The sequence below is a fragment of the Musca autumnalis genome, unplaced genomic scaffold, assembly GCF_047663935.1.
Source record: "Musca autumnalis isolate F117 unplaced genomic scaffold, ASM4766393v1 scaffold_5, whole genome shotgun sequence".
Taxonomy (NCBI): domain Eukaryota; kingdom Metazoa; phylum Arthropoda; class Insecta; order Diptera; family Muscidae; genus Musca; species Musca autumnalis.
Window position 1 is genome coordinate 170647108 of NW_027412088.1, and position 21077 is coordinate 170668184.

Consider the following 21077-nt stretch of genomic DNA (forward strand, 5'->3'; position numbering starts at 1 on the left):
TCTAAATGGATGGACAAATGATTCTTAGTTTAGTTTAGAGGTTTATTTTTATGTGTGGCATTTGTGCACAATTATGATTACAAAACAATTTATTGTACACCAATTTAGTATGAGATCGCAGTATGATGACCTAGCCGACAATGCTGAGGACGCCGTTGACGCCGACGATGATGAAGAAAAAGCATACATGCTTGAGTATAGCGTCTTATCTTTTTCGGCGACAATTGAACGCTCCGTAATATCGTTGCTGGTTATCTCCATATCATGATCGCCATCAGTAGCACCGCTCTTCAAAACATTGTTAGCGTCATTGGCTAAACCATCATCATCGTCGTCAGTAGTGCCACTGATACCGCTATCCGATTCGGTTGAGTAATTGGGAAATTCAACTGAAAAAAACAATGACAAAACTCCGCACTTAGTCATGGGCAGATAGACGGCAAAATTTGCCCAACCTACCTTCTCCGCCGGTAGCAAAGCGTAATATTTTACTGCTATCACTCCAGCCATAATGATTTCGTGCCAATACCACCACCTGATAAATGCTGGCCGGATATAGGCCATATAAAGTATAAGTGGTGGTGTAAATGGGTCCTAAAAGAGAGAGAGAGAGAAGTTAAGCAAAGGATTCAGGCAGGCGAATAGCAATTTTCCAATGGGAAATTTTATTCTCCACCTACTTACCTATTGAAATATCTGATGGTATTGTCAATTCGGTCCATTCGGGTCTGCTGGCCAATGTTGTGAAAGACACTGTAGTTTCTGCAATAAAAAACGCAATTACCACCATAAAACAACAACAACAGCAACATAATTAAATATTTATGTTGGACATATCAAAACACGAAGCTCACTCGCACACACTCAACCTCACACCCACAATTCAATTAATTAAATTGAATAATGACCCGAGTAGCCCCACTACACCAGCTAAACAATTTAAAAGTGCTGGAGATCATGCTACCTCCCTCGCTTATTCACTCGCAAACTCAATCATCCACTCGCTCCCTCATTGCGTAGCATCATACTCACCAGATGGTACTTGTCGGAATTTCAGTTTAAATTCAATAACCGGCGAAAAACTTTCAGTTTGCCACACCAGCGTATGCGAAGTGGGACTCTGCATGTCGGGGCTAATTTTAAAGGTACATGGCATTGGACGGAATGTTAGCTCCATGTAATTGCTTTGAACGCCATGTGGATTTTCGGCACGACACTCATACATGCCCATATCGGATTCACGAACATTTTTCAATATCAACGAATGTTTCATGTCGGAATAGTAACGAGGGTGGTTGTTGTTGTACGAATTATTGGCGGGCATTTCAACATCCTGACGTGTGTAATAGGAACCCATGGAGATTAACTTGCCAGCATGAAACCAACGCATCTTGGCAAGTGGTGCCGATTCAACATAACAATCCATTTGTATGCGGCCACCTACTTTGGAATAGTAGATCTTTTGGGGGCTGCGAATTTCCGGGGGAACTGTAAGAAAGATGGAAGTGAATGAAATATTGTCGGTTTTCCATAGGTATACTTCAATTCAGCCTGGCTGAATAGAGGTTTCCATAGGTAAACTTCAATTCAGCCTGGCTGAATAGAGGTTTCCATAGGTAAACTTCAATTCAGCCTGGCTGAATAGACGTTTCCATAGGTAGACTTCAATTCAACCTGGCTGAATAGAGGTTTCCATAGGTAAACTTCAATTCAGCCTGAATGAATAGAGGTTTCTATAGGTAAACTTCAATTCAGCATGGCTGAATAGATGTTTCCATAGGTAAATTTCAACTCAACCTGGCTAAATAGAAGTTTCCATAGGTAAACTTCAATTCAGCCTGGCTGAACAAAGGTTTCCATATGCAAACTTCAATTCAGCCTGGCTGAATAGAAGTTTCCATAGGTTTCCATAGGTAGAAGTTTCCATAGGTAAACTTCAATTCAGCCTGGCTGAATAGAAGTTTCCATAGGTAAACTTCAATTCAGCCTGGCTGAATAGAAGTTTCCATAGGTAAACTTCAATTCAGCCTGGCTGAATAGAAGTTTCCATAGGTAAACTTCAATTCAGCCTGGCTGAATAGAAGTTTCCATAGGTAAACTTCAATTCAGCCTGGCTGAATAGAAGTTTCCATAGGTAAACTTCAATTCAGCCTGGCTGAATAAAAGTTTCCATAGGTAAACTTCAATTCAGCCTGGCTGAATAGAAGTTTCCATAGGTAAACTTCAATTCAGCCTGGCTGAATAGAAGTTTCCATAGGTAAACTTCAATTCAGCCTGGCTGAATAGAAGTTTCCATAGATAAACTTCAATTCATCCTGGCTGAATAGAGGTTTCCATAGGTAAACTTCAATTCAGCCTGGCTGAATAGAGCTTTCCATAGGTAAACTTCAATTCAGCCTGGCTGAATAGAGCTTTCCATAGGTAAACTTCAATTCAGCCTGGCTGAATAGAGCTTTCCATAGGTAAACTTCAATTCAGCCTGGCTGAATAGAGGTTTCCATAGGTAAACTTCAATTCAGCCTGGCTGAATAGAGGTTTCCATAGGTAAACTTCAATTCAGCCTGGCTGAATAGAGGTTTCCATAGGTAAACTTCAATTCAGCCTGGCTGAATAGAGGTTTCCATAGGTAAACTTCAATTCAGCCTGGCTGAATAGAGGTTTCCATAGGTAAACTTCAATTCAGCCTGGCTGAATAGAGGTTTCCATAGGTAAACTTCAATTCAGCCTGGCTGAATAGAGGTTTCCATAGGTAAACTTCAATTCAGCCTGGCTGAATAGAGGTTTCCATAGGTAAACTTCAATTCAGCCTGGCTGAATAGAGGTTTCCATAGGTAAACTTCAATTCAGCCTGGCTGAATAGAGGTTTCCATAGGTAAACTTCAATTCAGCCTGGCTGAATAGAGGTTTCCATAGGTAAACTTCAATTCAGCCTGGCTGAATAGAGGTTTCCATAGTTAAACTTCAATTCAGCCTGGCTGAATAGAGGTTTCCATAGGTAAACTTCAATTCAGCCTGGCTGAATAGAGGTTTCCATAGGTAAACTTCAATTCAGCCTGGCTGAATAGAGGTTTCCATAGGTAAACTTCAATTCAGCCTGGCTGAATAGAGGTTTCCATAGGTAAACTTCAATTCAGCCTGGCTGAATAGAGGTTTCCATAGGTAAACTTCAATTCAGCCTGGCTGAATAGAGGTTTCCATAGGTAAACTTCAATTCAGCCTGGCTGAATAGAGGTTTCCATAGGTAAACTTCAATTCAGCCTGGCTGAATAGAGGTTTCCATAGGTAAACTTCAATTCAGCCTGGCTGAATAGAGGTTTCCATAGGTAAACTTCAATTCAGCCTGGCTGAATAGAGGTTTCCATAGGTAAACTTCAATTCAGCCTGGCTGAATAGAGGTTTCCATAGGTTAACTTCAATTCAGCCTGGCTGAATAGAGGTTTCCATAGGTTAACTTCAATTCAGCCTGGCTGAATAGAGGTTTCCATAGGTTAACTTCAATTCAGCCTGGCTGAATAGAGGTTTCCATAGGTTAACTTCAATTCAGCCTGGCTGAATAGAGGTTTCCATAGGTTAACTTCAATTCAGCCTGGCTGAATAGAGGTTTCCATAGGTTAACTTCAATTCAGCCTGGCTGAATAGAGGTTTCCATAGGTAAACTTCAATTCAGCCTGGCTGAATAGAGGTTTCCATAGGTAAACTTCAATTCAGCCTGGCTGAATAGAGGTTTCCATACGTAAACTTCAATTCAGCCTGGCTGAATAGAGGTTTCCTTAGGTAAAACTTCGCTTCATCAACTATAGGTCATCTATAGACTCGTCTCGTCAACTATCCGACCACTATGCGGCTTCTCATTAGCTATCAGACAATTATAATGGTTCTCAATCAATTGCTCGAGCTTATGTAAATAGCCTCAGGGTTCTTCTTCGACTGTTCGATTTTTATATAGATATGGTCGTATGGATCATCAACTAGACGGGCCCATTGCAGCTCTTTATAAATTAACGAGCTTTTGTAGAGCTCCTCTTTGGCTGTTCGAACATCTATAAAGATCTTCATAAACTATCGGACTGATATAGCCCTACTGCTTAACGCTCAGGCTTCTGTTCACCGCTATAGGTGTTCTAATCAACTTTCCGGTAGTATCCTTATAAACTATGCAGGTTTATGTGAAACTTCGATTATTCGGATATCTACAGAAATTTTACTCAACTATCAGACCTTATAAACTTCATAGGCCTAGGTCCTTTTTACCCTGGTGGTCCTCAACAAATACGCGGGCTTCTGTGGAGCTTTTCATAATTTTTTGGAAATCTATAGAGCCTCTCCTGATTAAGTACTCTGAATTCCGCGGAGTTCTTCATCAATTGACGGTCATCCATAGAGATCCTCGTTAACTATTCATACCGATATAGGCCTTCTATTCTACTATTCCGAACCTAGAGAGGTTTTCATCAACTTCTCGGAAATCTTTAGGGCCTTCATCTAATATGCGACGTCCATAAAAGTCTTCTTCGATTATTCGAACATGTATATGTAGATATCTTTGTCAACTGTCAGATCTACATATTTATTATAACACATAAACTTCCTGGGTTTGTATAGGATTCTATTGCTCCTATTTTGAGCGCCTCTATAGGGGTCCCTATTTAACTATTCATTTAACTATTCTCTGTTATCATGAACGAACTAGTTCAATTGAACGATTCATTTAAAGGAGTGCATGAACTAGTTCAGTCGATATAGTTCATTATAGTTCAATAGTTCAGTGAACTAGAATCAGTCGGTGACTGTGCGATCAACGAACGATTACAATCTAGTGCTGCCTTCGTAATGTGGTCTGTTTGTTTATTTGGTGTATGTGTGCATTTTCATTATGCGATTAAGAGCCTGTGAACGATTGTGACCCGAATGATTGAACTGGATAATGAACTATGAACTAAATTACTGAACTAGTTCAGTTAATAGGGCTGAACTATTGAACAAGATCTTTTAAATGAACTAGATTGTACAACTCTATCATAAACTAATCCGTCGTTAATAGAGTTCTCCGTCAACTATTCTGGACTCTATAGAGCTATTCCTCAATTATCTTCAATTAATCAGGCAATTATAGGGCTTCTCTTAGACAGCTGTACTTTCACATCAACTAATCGTGTTTTTATAGAACCCATTATTTACTATTCGGACTTCTATTGAACTCCTCTTCGACTACTATGGTACTTATGAAGCTCCTCACATGGTAGATGCATTATTCAACTATTTAGAGAGATGGTAAGCAGCTATGCCGGATATTAATCAACTATCACTCTTCTACAGAACTTCTCTTCAAGTGTTTAAAAAACTATAGAGCTCCCCAACAACTCCGGACCTCTATATATAAACTCATGAACTAATCACACTTCTTTAGATCTTCGAGTACTCGGACATCTATAAAGATTCTCATAAATTATTGGACCTCTAAGTAGCACTTTTTCCTCTATAGAGTTCCTAATCATACTACTCTAGCGCTACCCATCAACTATGGGGCCTTTATCGATCTTCGAGCTCCGGACCTCTATATATAAACTCATGAACTAATTATACTTCTTTAGATCTTCGAGTATTCGGACATCAACAGAGATTCTCATAAATTATTGGACCTCTAAGGAACACTTTTTCCTCTATAGAGTTCCTAATCATACTACTTTAGCGCTACCCATCAACTATCGGGCCTTTATCGAGCTTCGAGCTCCGGACCTCTATATATAAACTCATGAACTAATCATACTTCTTTAGATCTTCGAGTACTCGGACATCTATTGAGATTCTCATAAATTATTGGACCTCTAAGTAGCACTTTTTCCTCTATAGAGTTCCTAATCATACTACTTTAGCGCTACCCATCAACTATCGGGCCTCTATCGAGCTTCGAGCTCCGGACCTCTATATATAAACACATGAACTAATCATACTTCTTTAGATCTTCGAGTACTCGGACATCTATTGAGATTCTCATAAATTATTGGACCTCTAAGGAACACTTTTTCCTCTATAGAGTTCCTAATCATACTACTTTAGCGCTACCCATCAACTATCGGGCCTCTATCGAGCTTCGAGCTCCGGACCTCTATATATAAACTGATGAACTAATCATACTTCTTTAGATCTTCGAGTACTCGGACATCTATTGAGATTCTCATAAATTATTGGACCTCTAAGGAACACTTTTTCCTCTATAGAGTTCCTAATCATACTACTTTAGCGCTACCCATCAACTATCGGGATAACTTCACAAAAACTAGCCACACATCGATATGGAACTTCATCAGCTGCCTGCAATTTTAAGGACATTCACATAGAGTTGTATAGATCCGGTACGAACTAGTTCCAAGGAACTATTCCGAACAAGGAACTATTGTTCCTTTAGTTCCTTTCGTTTTTCTCATTCCTTCAATTTAACGCCTACGTCGATCTTTCGTTGTTGCTGTTTGTTCGCTGCAATTTTTTTTATGTCAATTCATCCACCATACAATGAAAACATTTCGGTCTCGGAACTCGGAACGAAAAAAAGAGCAACGAAAGAAAAAGATTCGTTGAACTATTTCGGTCTCGGAACTATTTGGAACAAAAAGAACGATGAGAGAGAAAGATTCGTTGAACTATTTCGGTGTCGGAACTATGGAACTATTTTAAGGAACTAGTTCCTTTTGGAAAATGGAACTAGAAAGATCGATCCGCTCCGGGAACTAGATTGCCCCGACTAATAGGCTCCGCACCAACTCACGGACCTCTGCACATCAAGCCATCAACTAATCATACCCCTATATATCTTTAGAGCTCCTCATAAACTTTCGGACGTCGTTGAAACACTTCATCATCAATAGAGGCCCTATTCAACTACTTGTGCATACTGCTATTGCACTTCAACTATCGGACCTTCATCAAGCTCCTCATTGCCTAATCAGACGTTTATAGGGAACTTTCTCAGCTGCTGTCGGTGTTATAGAGCTATTCAACGACTATCACACTTTTATTGACTTCCTCTTCAGCTGCTCAGACAATTATAGGGTTCCTCACCAACTCTCGGACCTCTCTTCAGAAATCTGGAAGCCTACATATCACTTCATCTGCAATGATACCTCTGTACAGCTCCTCTTCGTCAAATTTTAACTCTATAGAGGTTCAATAGATGATATTGTGCCCCATTAGTTTCCGAATAGATGTTGAATGTCTGAGATTTGGCAAGGAGATCTATTTTAATGCTGGTTCAGGACGGAAAACTAATTTATGCCTTGACGATATCTCACGGTATAATATGTTGCCTAAAACCCTACTTCCTTTAACACAGGCTTGTTCGAAATATACTCAGAACTTCTAAATATACTCAGTACTAATTTTTGACTATAGTTTAAGGTTGGGCGCCATTTTCATGTATGACTCTAAACATTTTAGAATAAAAAGATCATCATATCGATCAATTCGAAAATGCCTTAGAAGTCTCATATGCGACCAATAGATCTATTTTATTGCGGGTTCGGAATGGAAAACAGACCTCATACATATTTACATTAGGCAATTTTCGTTGCGGCAATTGTTTGTCGGTGAGAGAGGGTGTTGAGGGCAAAGGGTTACCATATGCCTCACCTCTCTCTCCTTCAAACTGTCAATTGCCGCAAGGGAAATTGCATAATATAAATATGGACCTCCTCTTCATACGTTCAGACAATTATAGGGCTCCTCACCAAATCTCGTACCTTTGTACATCCTCATCAACAATCGTACCCTACTCAGGCTTCAACAGAGCTTCTTTCTGAGTAACTCGGTGATCTATAAACCTCCTTAAAATCTATCGGACATCTTTACAGATTTCATCTGCAATTAGAACTCTGTGCAGCTCCTGGTCGTCCAAGTGGAATTATAGAGAGCTTCAAAAGATGGTATTGTAACCCATGAATCTCCGAATTAATGTTTAGAGTCTTATAGAAGCCTAATATTTGACGAGAAAATATATTTTTTGCTGATTCGGAATGAAAAACTGAAGTCAATAACATTGACTAATGAAATTTAACCCTGATTAAAGAAATTTAACCCTGCGTTGTTATAAATATACTCATAACTGAAGTTGGCAGCCTTTTTCTTGTTTGATCCGAAATATTTCAGAACTTCAGAATTGGAATAAGAAATACGATGTTAGATCAGTAAAGGACAAACGCCGAAAACCCTTGGATATCTGATATTTGCCAAGGAGATCTATTTTATGGTTGGTTCGGGATATGCCGATATTTAGAGAATCCGCTAAAACTCAATTTTCTTAAATCTCGTGTAGTTCGAAAAATCCTCAGTACCTGAATTAAGTCCCAATTTTGCTATGCTTCTATAATTTCCTGTGGGACAAACGTCTTGCATTAAGATTGGGCGCGATTTTCTTGTTTTAGTCTAAACTTTTCAGAAGTGTGAGAAGTAAATGCGATATCGGTTCGGAAATGCCTCCGGAGATTGATGTTTGACAGGCAGATCTATTTGATGGTTGGTTCGCGATGGAAAACCCGCTATGACGACGTCTACTAGCTAGGTAAGAACAGATAAAACGATATCAGATCAGCGGTCGGTCAACGCCTTAACGAAGACGTAAGCAAGTCGCATTCAAAGATTACCTGAAGAATAATTGTTGCTAACCTCTGCCAATAATGCCCATTAAGCGATACAAGGTTGCACTGATCATAATTTGTAGAGATGTTCTAAAGCAATGGGTGACGTAGGGGATGGAAGATACCAAGGAACGGTCCTGACCGGTTTTAACATGGCAAAGCCCAGGATTTATCTTGGTCCCTCTTTCATCTCAAGTGGACACTGACCTCCCCGTGGTGTCACCTGGGGAACTGCCTTTAACACCCGTTAAAGGTAGTGAGCTAACATGTGCCGCGCGTTCACCCATAAGAACGTTAAAAACTTGGGTTTGGGCGTCGGGTTAGTAACCCTCCCCTAGAAAAAAACAGCCTACTATGAAAAAACGAAAGAAAAGAAAAACAAACCCCTCTAAAGTTGACGAACCCCGCAAACGTTTTAAGGACCATGATCTGCGAATCTGCACCTGGAATGTTCGCACTCTTTATAGAGAAGGTGCAGTCTTCGCATTGGCAGACGTACTTGAAAAGTACGAGGCCGATTTTACTGCCATACAGGAAATACGATGGATTGGGAAAGGCGTCACAACAACACCTAAAGGTGACGCACTGTATTATAGTTGCCATGACGTAAAGCATGAGTTTGGTTGCGGATTCGTAGTTAGTCGGAGACTAAAACATCTGGTATCCAGCTTCACCCCAGTGAATGAAAGACTTGCTGCAATTCGAATAAAAGCTAAATTCTTCAATATCAGCTTTATTTGCGCTCATGCTCCCACTGAAGAAAAGGACGAACAGACCAAAGATATATTTTACGAGCGCTTAGAAGAAATATATGACCGTTGCCCTGCCCATGACATTAAAATCATTCTAGGCGATTTTAATGCCAAAATTGGAAAGGAGAATATCTTTGGCCCAACAGTCGGGAAATTCAGTCTCCACAGTGAAACATCTGACAATGGTATGAGGCTGATAGACTTTGCAGCTGCAAAAAACATGGTAGTTAGCAGTACCAGATTTAATCATCTCGATATTCATAAGGGCACCTGGCTGTCCCCAGATCAAAGAACAAGTAATCAAATTGATCATGTTGTGATAGATGGAAGACATTCATCCAGCGTGTTGGATGTACGATCGTTCCGAGGCGCAAACATTGATTCGGACCACTATGTTGTTGTAGCAAAGGTACGTACCCGTCTAAACGTTGCAAATAAAGCACGAACAGACACAACGCGGAAGTTGGACATCGATAGGCTGCAAACACAACAGATAGCCCCAGCATATTCCACTCAACTAGCCCAATTGCTTAACGCGAGCACTTCTTGTCCCGATAACATAACAACACAATGGCAAAATATTGCCCACTCCATGCAAACAGCCGCAAAATCCATACTTGGATTCCAGAGACCTCCACAAAGGAATTCATGGTATGACCAGGAGTGTCGTGCTGCTACCGAAGATGAAAATGCGGCATATAGAGCTACTTTACAATCAGTAGCAACGCGTAGCGCACGAGAGAGATATCGGGAGAAAAGGAGAGAAGAGAAACGTCTTTTCCGCAAGAAAAAGAGAGAAATGGAAAAGCGGGAGTGTGAAAAAATCGAGATGTACAGGAGCCAGAATGAAGTCCGAAAATTCTACCAAAGAGTGAAACATCAAACAGATGGCTTTGGTACAGGCACATCCTCCTGTAGAGACCAGCAAGGTAATCTGGTAACAGATACAGATAGCGTGCTCAGGATATGAAAGGAACATTTCTCCAATCTGCTGGTATCCAATAGTGGCGAAGACGATGATACCGCAGATCCAATCCCAGAAGATGGTATAGAATGTATACCACCCGGCCAAGATGAGGTAAAAACAGCAATCAACCGGCTGAAGAATAATAAAGCAGCAGGAGCCGATGGCTTACCAGCCGAGCTGTTTAAAACCGGAGGCGACGCGCTGATAAGGTGTATGCATCAGCTAGTTAGCACCATCTGGCAGGAAGAACGCGTACCCGACGATTGGAACCTGAGCATCCTATGTCCCGTCCACAAGAAAAAAGATAAGACTGTATGCTCCAACTATAGGGGCATAAGTCTACTCCCTATTGCCTATAAGATAGTGTCAGGGATACTTTGCGAACGAATAAAGCCTATGGTCAACGAGATAATTGGACCATACCAATGTGGCTTTAGACCTGGCAAGTCCACCATTGACCAGATATTTACCCTGCGGCAGATCCTAGAGAAGACCCAAGAGATGCAGATCGACACATTTCACCTTTTTGTCGATTATAAAGCAGCATTCGACAGTCCCCTCCGGTCAAAGGTATTCCATGCAATGTCTGAATTTGGTATCCCCGCAAAGCTCATCCGGCTTTGTAAGATGACTTTAACTGATACTAGGTCCTTAGTTAAAATTGGAAAGAACCTCTCCGAAGAATTTTGTACCAAAAGAGGTTTCAGACAAGGAGACAGCCTTTCGTGTGACCTATTCAACATTTTGCTGGAAAAGGTAATACGAGATGCAAATGTCAAAAGAAATGGCACAATTTACACCAATAGCCACATGTTACTTGCCTATGCTGATGACATAGACATCATGGGACGATCAGTAAAGGAAGTAACTGATACCTTTAGGAAGGTCGAAGCAGAATCTGCGAAAGTGGGTCTGGCGGTAAACGGCGAAAAGACCAAATTGATGGTGTCGACGCGCAAAGCGTCCATAGAGCTCGGACCAACTGTGGAAGTTGGTACCTACAATTTTGAGGAAGTTAAAGACTTCGTCTACCTCGGCACTGCCATAAATACAACAAACAACATCAGTTGTGATATAAGAAGAAGAATTGTGTTGGCCAACAGATGCTACTATGGTCTAAGTAAGCAATTTAAAAACAAAGCCACATCTCGTCAAATAAAAATAACACTATACAAAACGCTGATTCTACCCGTGCTAATGTATGGCTCCGAAGCATGGGTACTTGCGCAATCAGATAAGGCAGTGCTTGGTGTGTTTGAGAGGAAAATTCTTCGAAAGATCTACGGGCCGATATGCGTTGACGGTGAATATCGACGAGCTATATCAGCTATACAAAGACATGAATATAGTTAAACGTATCGAGATGCAACGATTGCGTTGGCTAGGCCATATCATGGGAATGAATGATGATGAACCCGCTAAAAAGGCGTATGAATACATGCCACATGACGGTGCACGCAGAATCGGCAGGCCTAAGCTTCGATGGAGCATGCAAGTGGATGAAGAAATGAAAAGGCGCGGTATTCCAAAAAGTCAAGCGAAAAACAGAGAGGAATGGACATCTTTTCTTAGTTCGGTCTATGGAACAAATGTTCTGTAGTGGGCCAACTAAGTAAGTAATGACTTAATCCAGACTGCGAGGCTTCTTATGTACCGAGGCCTTTACTTCCTTTAAAGCAGCGTTGTTCGGAATATACTCAGTATCTGAGTTAATTCCCAATTTATTTATGGTTCTATAGTTTCCTGTCAAATAAGAGGCTTATATAAAGGTTGGGCGCCATTTTCAGACCATCAGTATATGAATAGGAAATGTGATATCAGATTAGACATTGTTTAAGGCAAACATGCTTAAGTAGTGTTGAGGAGATCTATTTTTTGCGGGTTCAGGAAAACAAAATAATGGCTTGACAGAATAATGCCGGATATTATATGACGAAATCTAGTGATACCGGCTAAAAAAATATGCTCAGATCGTGCGGTAAGTCCTAATTTTGATACGTTTCTATAAGCGTTTAGAAGTAAGGTTGGGCGCCATTGTTTTTGTTTGTCTCTGAACATTTTAAAGCTGCAGTATAGAAATATACATGATATACCACATCAAATCAGCGATCGATTAATGCAGAAATGACTTAGAAATTTTAATTTTGTGGAGGGGATTTTTTTTTTCCGAGTTTGGAATGGAAAAACTGAATAATGTAAAAATCTTCCAGTTTTCATATTCCGAAATCTAGTCACATCAGCAAAAAAGTACGTCCTTTAACCCCGTGTAACATGCGTGAAATAAATCTTCATAAGGAAGGTTAATCCGACAAAAAGCTCTAATGTAAACCCCATATAATATATACTCACACATAACTAGCAATTCCACTCCATCCGTGACAGGTTGGCCCACACCATTTTGAGCCACACACTCAATATTCCCCGACATGTTGCGTGACTTGATCTCCACAATGTGGGTTTGACGATTACCCACCAAATAATCGATAATCGTTTCATTATTATATGTCCACGAAACGGCCGGTTGGGGGACACCCTCGGTCTCACAAATAATTTCCAAAACTGCACCAATTGGTAGCTCAATAAAACCACTGGGGGTGGCATACACCTTTGGAGGATATTGGACTTCAATGGCATGAGCCTGTACAGCTTTCTCCGATGCAGTTAACATTTCACAAAAATAACGACCCGTATCCTCGGTTTGAACATCCATGACCAGTAAGCTGCCATTACTCAAGAGATGATAACGATTTTGTGAAACCTCCTCCATATAGGGAGCTTCCATCAGGAAATCCTCATCCCTTAGCCAACGTACCGAACGATAAGAAGCTACATGATGACAGGAAACACAAAACACAATAAATCAATTTTCACAAAACATTTACATTGCGTGTTTTAAAAGAAGATGACACCTGTCACTTGTATCGTTGTCGTGTTTTTCTTTTTTTGTTGAACTTTCACTTACATTTGTAATCACAGGGCAATAGAACCGTATCATTTTCATAGGTTTTAACGGTGGTGGGTACACTGTAAAAATCTCGCGAATAGGCTTCTTCTTCATTGTTGTTGTTGTTGCTGTTAACGGTTGTTGCTAACGAATTTATGATATTTGAACCGACAAAACTTGAAAAATGTAAGACCATTAGACAAACCGTAAATGACGCTAAATTTTGCCGAAACATTGCGAAAGTGTAAACGTTTTTTTTTTCTTAATTAAGAAAGTTAAAATTTCTTTGAGCTTCCAAAGCTTGAGAGATTTTAATTAGTTATGATTGAATTTCCTTTTGCACTGCAGTTCCGTTTTTTTAGGTTATTCCGTGTTTATGTGATCGAGACCAGTGTTCAATTAGAACTGCTCTTCAATTTTTGACTACCGTTGTCAGATCTTGATCTTGTCTCGGGAATGACCATGTTCTCAAACATCCAATAACAATGTGTAGGAACGCTTGTGTGTTTGTGTGTGGTATATTTTGTCTTGTCTGTTTGTTTTTGTATTGCAAAAGAAACGCACATACCCACACAGACGAGATGCAGAGGGGGATCGAAAGCAACAGAAATACAGTGGGAGTCATTAGAGGGTGCACAGACTTACAAATTCACCCAGTTTTCCATAGGAAATTTGCTATTCGGACTGGCTAGCGGAAATTTGGGTGCTTTTATAGACCTTTTGCCAAAGAATGGCTGCTTATATAGAACTTTGCTCAAAGAAAAGGTGCTTCTGTAGACCCTTTCTCATATAAAGGGTGCTCCTAAAGACCCTTTCTCATATAAAGGGTGCTTCGGTAGACCCTTTCTCATATAAAGGGTGCTTCTATAGACCGTTTCTCACATAAAGGGTGCTTCTATAGACCCTTTCTCATTTAAAGGGTGCTTATGTAGACACTTTCTCATATAAAGGGTGCTTCTATAGACACTTTCTCATATAAAGGGTGCTTCTATAGACCCTTTCTCATATAAAGGGTGCTTCTTTAGACCCTTTCTCATATAAAGGGTGCTCCGTTAGACCCTTTTTCATATAAAGGGTGCTCCGTTAGACCCTTTCTCATATAAAGGGTGCTCCGTTAGACCCTTTCTCATATAAAGGGTGCTCCGTTAGACCCTTTCTCATATAAAGGGTGCTCCGTTAGACCCTTTCTCATATAAAGGGTGCTCCGTTAGACCCTTTCTCATATAAAGGGTGCTTTTATAGACCCTTTCTCATAAAAAGGGTGCTTCTGTAGACCCTTTCTCATGTAAAGGGTGCTCCTATAGACCATTTCTTATATACAGGGTGCTTCTATAGACGTTTTCTCATATAAAGGGTGCGCCGTTAGACCCTTTCTCATATAAAGGGTGTTTCTATAGACCCTTTTTCATATAAAGGGTGCTCCTAAAGAGCCTTTTCCATATAAAGGGTGCTCCTATAGACCCTTTTTCATATAAAGGGTGCTCCTATAGACCCTTTTTCATATAAAGGGTGCTCCTATAGACCCTTTCTCATATAAAGGGTGCTCCTATAGACCATTTCTTATATACAGGGTGCTTCTATAGACCCTTTCTCATATAAAGGTTGCTTCTGTAGACCCTTTCTCATATATAGGGTGCTTCTATAGACCTTTCTCATATAAAGGATGCTTCTGTAGACCCTTTCTCATATAAAGGGTACTTCTATAGACCTTTCTCATATAAAGGATGCTTCTGTAGACCCTTTCTCATATAAAGGGTACTTCTATAGACCCTCTAAAATATAAACGGTGCTTCTCATATAAAGGGTGCTTCTTAAAACCCTTTCTCATATAAAGGGTGCTTCTAAAAACCCTTTCTCATATAAAGGGTGCTTCTAAAGACCCTTTCTCATATAAAGGGTGTTTCTAAAGACTCTTTCTCATATAAAGGGTGCTTCTATAGACCCTTTCTCATATAAAGGGTGCTACTAAAGACCTTTTCTCATATATAGGGTGCTTCTAAAGACCCTTTCTCATATAAAGGGTGCTTCTAAAGACCCTTTCTCATATAAAGGGTGCTTTTAAAGACCCTTTCTCATATAAAGGGTGCTTCTAAAGACCCTTTCTCATATAAAGGGTGCTTCTGTAGACCCTTTCTCATATAAAGGGTGCTTCTACAGACCCTTTCTCATATAAAGGGTGCTTCTGCAGACCCTTTCTCATATAAAGGGTGCTTCTTTAGACCCTTTCTCATATAAAGGGTGCTCCGTTAGACCCTTTTTCATATAAAGGGTGCTCCGTTAGACCCTTTCTCATATAAAGGGTGCTCCGTTAGACCCTTTCTCATATAAAAGGTGCTTTTATAGACCCTTTCTCATAAAAAGGTTGCTTCTGTAGACCCTTTCTCATGTAAAGGGTGCTCCTATAGACCATTTCTTATATACAGGGTGCTTCTATAGACCCTTTCTCATATAAAGGGTGCTTCTTTAGACACTTTCTCATATAAAGCGTGCGCCGTTAGACCCTTTCTCATATAAAGGGTGTTTCTATAGACCCTTTCTCATATAAAGGGTGCTCCTATAGACCCTTTTTCATATAAAGGGTGCTCCTATAGACCCTTTTTCATATAAAGGGTGCTCCTATAGACCTTTTCTCATATAAAGGGTGCTCCTATAGACCATTTCTTATATACAGGGTGCTTCTATAGACCCTTTCTCATATAAAGGATGCTTCTAAAGACCCTTTCTCATATAAAGGGTGCTTCTTTAGACCCTTTCTCATATAAAGGTTGCTTCTATAGACCCTTTCTCATATAAAGGTTGCTTCTATAGACCCTTTCTCATATATAGGGTGCTTCTATAGACCCTTTCTCATATAAAGGGTGCTTCTATAGACCTTTCTCATATAAAGGGTGCTTCTGTAGACCCTTTCTCATATAAAGGGTACTTCTATAGACCCTTTAAAATATAAAGGGTGCTTCTTAAAACCCTTTCTCATATAAAGGGTGCTTCTAAAAACCCTTTCTCATATAAAGGGTGCTTCTAAAGACCCTTTCTCATATAAAGGGTGTTTCTAAAGACCCTTTCTCATATAAAGGGTGCTTCTATAGACCCTTTCTCATATAAAGGGTGCTACTAAAGACCTTTTCTCATATATAGGGTGCTTCTAAAGACCCTTTCTCATATAAAGGGTGCTTCTAAAGACCCTTTCTCATATAAAGGGTGCTTCTGTAGACCCTTTCTCATATAAAGGGTGCTTCTACAGACCCTTTCTCATATAAAGGGTGCTTCTGCAGACCCTTTCTCATATAAAGGGTGCTTCTACAGACCCTTTCTCATATAAAGAGTGCTTCTAAAGACCCTCTCTCATATAAAGGGTGCTTCTACAGACCCTTTCTCATATAAAGGGTGCTTCTAAAGGCCCTTTCTCATATAAAGAGTGCTTCTACAGACCCTTTCTCATATAAACGGTGCTTCTAAAGACCCTTTCTCATATAAAGGGTGCTTCTGTAGACCCTTTCTCATATAAAGGGTGCTTCTGCAGACCCTTTCTCATATAAAGGGTGCTTCTGTAGACCCTTTCTCATATAAAGGGTGCTTCTATAGACCCTTTCTCATATAAAGGGTGCTTCTAAAAACCCTTTCTCATATAAAGGGTGCTTCTAAAGATCCTTTCTCATATAAAGGGTGCTTCTGTAGACCCTTTCTCATATAAAGGGTGCTTCTATAGACCCTTTTTCATATAAAGGGTGCTTCTAAAAACCCTTTCTCATATAAAGGGTGCTTCTAAAGACCCTTTCTCATATAAAGGGTGCTTCTAAAGACCCTATCTCATATAAAGGGTGCTTCTATAGACCCTTTCTAATATGAAGGGTGCTTCTAAAGACCTTTTCTCATACAAAGGGTGCTTCTAAAGGCCCTTTCTCATATAAAGGGTGCTTCTAAAGACCCTTTCTCATATATAGGATGCTTCTATAGACCCTTTTTCATATAAAGGGTGCTTCTATAGACCCTTTTTCATATAAAGGGTGCTTCTATAGACCCTTTCTCATATAAAAGGTGCTTCTGTAGGCCCTTTCTCATCTAAAGGCTGCTTCCATAGACCCTTTCTCATCTAAAGGCTGCTTCCATAGACCCTTTCTCATATAAATGGTGCTTCTATAGACCCTTTCTTATATAAATGGTGCTTCTATAGACCCTTTTTCATATAAAGGGTGCTTTTATAGACCCTTTCTCATATAAAGGGTGCTTCTATTGACCTTTTCTCATATAAAAAGTGCTTCTGTAGACCCTTTTTCATATAAGGGGTGCTTCTATAGACCCTTTCTTATATACAGGGTGCTTCTATAGACCCTTTCTCGTATAAAGGGTGTTTCTATAAACCCTTTCTCATATAAAGGGTGCGTCTATAGACCCTTTCTCATATAAAGGATACTCCTATAGACCCTTTCTCATATAAAGACTCTTTCTCATATAAAGGGTGCTTCTATAGACCCTTTCTCATATAAAGGGTGCTTCTATAGACTCTTTCTCATATAAAGGGTGCTTCTATAGACTCTTTCTCATATAAAGGGTGATTCTAAAGACCCTTTTTCAAATAAAGGGTGCTTCTAAAGACCCTTTCTCATATAAAGGGTGCTCCTATAGACCCTTTCTCATATAAAGGGTGCTTCTATAGACTCTTTCTCATATAAAGGGTGTTTCTATAGACTCTTTCTCATATAAAGGGTGTTTCTATAGACTCTTTTTCATATAAAAGTTGATTCTAAAGACCCTTTTTCAAATAAAGGGTGCTTCTAATGACCCTATCTCACATAAAGGATGCTTCTACAGACCCTTTCTCATATAAAGGGTGCTTTTATAGACCCCTTCTCATATAATGGGTGACCCTTTCTCATATAAAGGTTGTTTCTATAGACCGTTTCTCATATAAAGCTTGCTTCTATAGACCGTTTCTCATATAAATGGTGCTTCTATAGACACTTTCTCATATAGACTTTTTTGAAAGATAGGCCCTTACTGAAAGAAAGGGCGCATATTTAGAATCTTTCTCTATAGACCCTTTCTGAAAGAATGGTTGTTTCTATAGACCCTTTCTGAAAGAAAGGGTGTATTTATATACCCTTTTTGAGAGTAAGGGTGCTTCTCTATAGATCCTTTCTGAAAGAAAGGTTGCTTCTGTAGACCTTTTCTGAAAAAAAGGTTGATTCTGTAGACCTTTTCTGAAAGAAATATTGCTTCTATAGACTTCTTAGACCCTTTTTTGAATGAAAGGGTCCTTTTATAGACCCTTTCTGAAAGAAAGCATGCCTTTATAGACCCTGCAATGAATTTAACTTATTTTGATACTCTCTGTATCTAAAGTATATTTTTCGTCCATTCAATCATTTGGTTCTGTCCATTCGCCTGCGCATTTCATTTGTGACATATTGTCAGTTCTATGGACTGACTTACTGGCTGCTTCGCTGGCTACTCTACGGTTATTTGTTGTTATTATTATTCAATTAAAGACGTGCTTTTGTTGCAGATGTGCAGATAATACGCGATCTATTTTTGTGCCTCTGTGTGTCAGTCTGTTTTGGGATGGGGCGGTCGGTCAGTTCACAGTTCAGCAACATTTAATGTGAGCCAGTGCCACACAGAGTATACAACACACTCTTAATAAGCCTCCAATAACACATCTTAGGTTTAGCACCATAGTGTGTCTGTGTGTGTGAGTTAAGTTACTTAAAATCTAAATGAGAATATTTCTTAAAGTCTAACCTTCCGTCAGACAGACTGACTGTCTATACAATTCACCAATCATTTCAAGATGCATTGTAGCAGCAAAATATATAAATGACAATACAATAGAATACATATCACCGACAAATGTCACCATCGCACAATATAGGGGTGGCGGGCGGGTAGTGAGAGTATTGTGCCACAGGGGAGAGTATTAAGCCAGGAGATATGGACTTTCTTATTTGAATTGCCATTCAAATTCGGCAAAATATGAGCAAATATGAAGCACCCAGCACCAAAGTGAAAAGGAAAACAGAAACAGAACCATGAACGACAATTAGTTATTTCCTCTTCCAACATTTCAGGCAGGGGTGCTAATAATAAAAGAAAGCAAGAAAGTTGTTATATTGTTGCATTTTTGGATACAATAAAATACAATAATCCCGATATTAGCATAAAAAGAAGACAAGCTCATAAATTAAGTGTCAAACAATGGTCAAACAGTTTTTTGGACAGTGTATTAATAGTTTTTTTTTCTAAAAAAAAAGGAATCATATTTCGTGTTTTATATTCAGCGATTTAAATGATATCACAGTCACTCGTGTTGATAAATAATTATTTCGGAACAGATCCGAAACATTCAACACATGTGGAAATATAATTAGCAACATTTGAAAAGAATCAAAGAAATGAGAGAATTTAGTTGAACTTTAGGGTGGTCAATGATCTGTGGAATCATCTCATGTAAAGCGATTGGCGATTAGTCATCGTTTTGTTTGGTAATTGTGGCTCGATTTTATGCAAGTCATGCAGGTCATGGGTAAAGGTTGCTCATCTCTAATTATTTATTAAGTAATCGACCTAATTTTAAGTGGAACATGTATAAGAAGTTAATTTCAGTCAAAATTTGAAGATTACATATGTTTGTTTAGGTGCATGTAAACGGTGTATTAGAAAAAAGGCTTATGTCCAATTTACATCTTTTTCGTCATTTATAGCTGTTTCGTCATTTATTTGCTAAAACAGGCAACATTTTGCGTCATTTACCATACAAAAATAAATGACGATAGCTGCGTCATTTATTCTAAACAACGCACGAAAACACCATACTATTATAAGCAGCCCAGTTTTTTTGTCATAAACTACCAAAAAATGCAACTGTTTTAAGATGCCTTTGTTTGTTTGTGTGTGTTGTAGAAAAACAAAAATACTCAAACGCTGACAAAAGTGAAAATAAATGTTTAAAAAACTTGCAAAATTATGTTTTTTGTTTTTAGAATTAATTTAAGTTATTTGATACACATTTGTGTTGTGAAATTCCTATTTCTCTGAATAAATATATTGTGTGCGTGTGTTTGTGTTATTGTATAAGTGTGTATGTGCGATTGTGTGCGTAAGCAAATGACGCAAAAAACAGATGTAAATACACTTCATTTGATTCTAGGATTTCGTAAAACGATATTAATTAAGAATATGTAAATTGGACTTAAGATACATAAACAACTGGTCTGTTCCAGAACTGCAAGAATCTACTAATTTTTACTATTTTCTTCGATAACATAAAGGGAAACTTGTTATCGTAGTAAAAATTAGTAGATTCTTGCAGTTTCTGGAACAGAGCAAAAAGAAGGTCGCTCTAGGTGATTTTTATCATGTTAATAATTGTAAGTGGAAATGTCGTGCTTATGTAGACCCTTATTGAAAGAAAGGGTGCTTCTATAGACACTTTCTGAAAGAAATGGTGCTTCTGTAGACCCTTTCTGAAAGAAAGTGTGCTTCTAAAGACCCTTTCTGAATGAAAGGGTGCTTCTATAGACCCCTTCTGAATGAAAGGGTGCTTCTATAGACCCTTTCTGAATGAAAGGGTGCTTCTATAGGCCCTTTCTGAATGAAAGGTGCTTCTAAAGACCCTTTCTGAATGAAAGGGTGCTTCTATAGACCCTTTCTGAATGAAAGGGTGATTCTATAGACCCTTTCTGAATGAAAGGGTGATTCTATAGACCCTTTCTGAATGAAAGGGTGCGATTCTATAGACCCTTTCTGAATGAAAGGGTGCGATTCTATAGACCCTTTCTGAATGAAAGGGT

The 21077-nt window shown here is 39.2% G+C and overlaps 1 protein-coding gene across 1 annotated transcript; it reads right to left on the reverse strand.

Moving 5' to 3' along the window:
• Positions 1 to 24: 24 nt before the first annotated feature.
• On the reverse strand, positions 25 to 13754 carry wrapper. Its single transcript, XM_073956015.1, has 6 exons — positions 13309 to 13754; positions 12696 to 13172; positions 1033 to 1488; positions 685 to 762; positions 460 to 594; positions 25 to 389 (listed from the first exon to the last, which is right to left on the reverse strand). Exons 1-6 carry the CDS (start codon positions 13523 to 13525, stop codon positions 49 to 51), a joined length of 1704 nt encoding a protein of 567 aa, XP_073812116.1. The 5' UTR covers positions 13526 to 13754; the 3' UTR covers positions 25 to 48.
• Between the last annotated feature and the right edge of the window lie 7323 nt (positions 13755 to 21077).

Excerpts from the sequence above, each read along its gene's own strand:
- wrapper (XM_073956015.1), bottom strand. The coding sequence starts at position 13,525 with ATGTTTCGGCAAAATTTAGCGTCATTTACGGTTTGTCTAATGGTCTTA. Across the intron at positions 1,489-12,695 it reads AGTGGAATTGCTAGTTATGT|TTCCCCCGGAAATTCGCAGC; the intron begins GTGAGTATATAT and ends TCTTTCTTACAG. Across the intron at positions 595-684 it reads ACCATCAGATATTTCAATAG|GACCCATTTACACCACCACT; the intron begins GTAAGTAGGTGG and ends TCTCTCTTTTAG.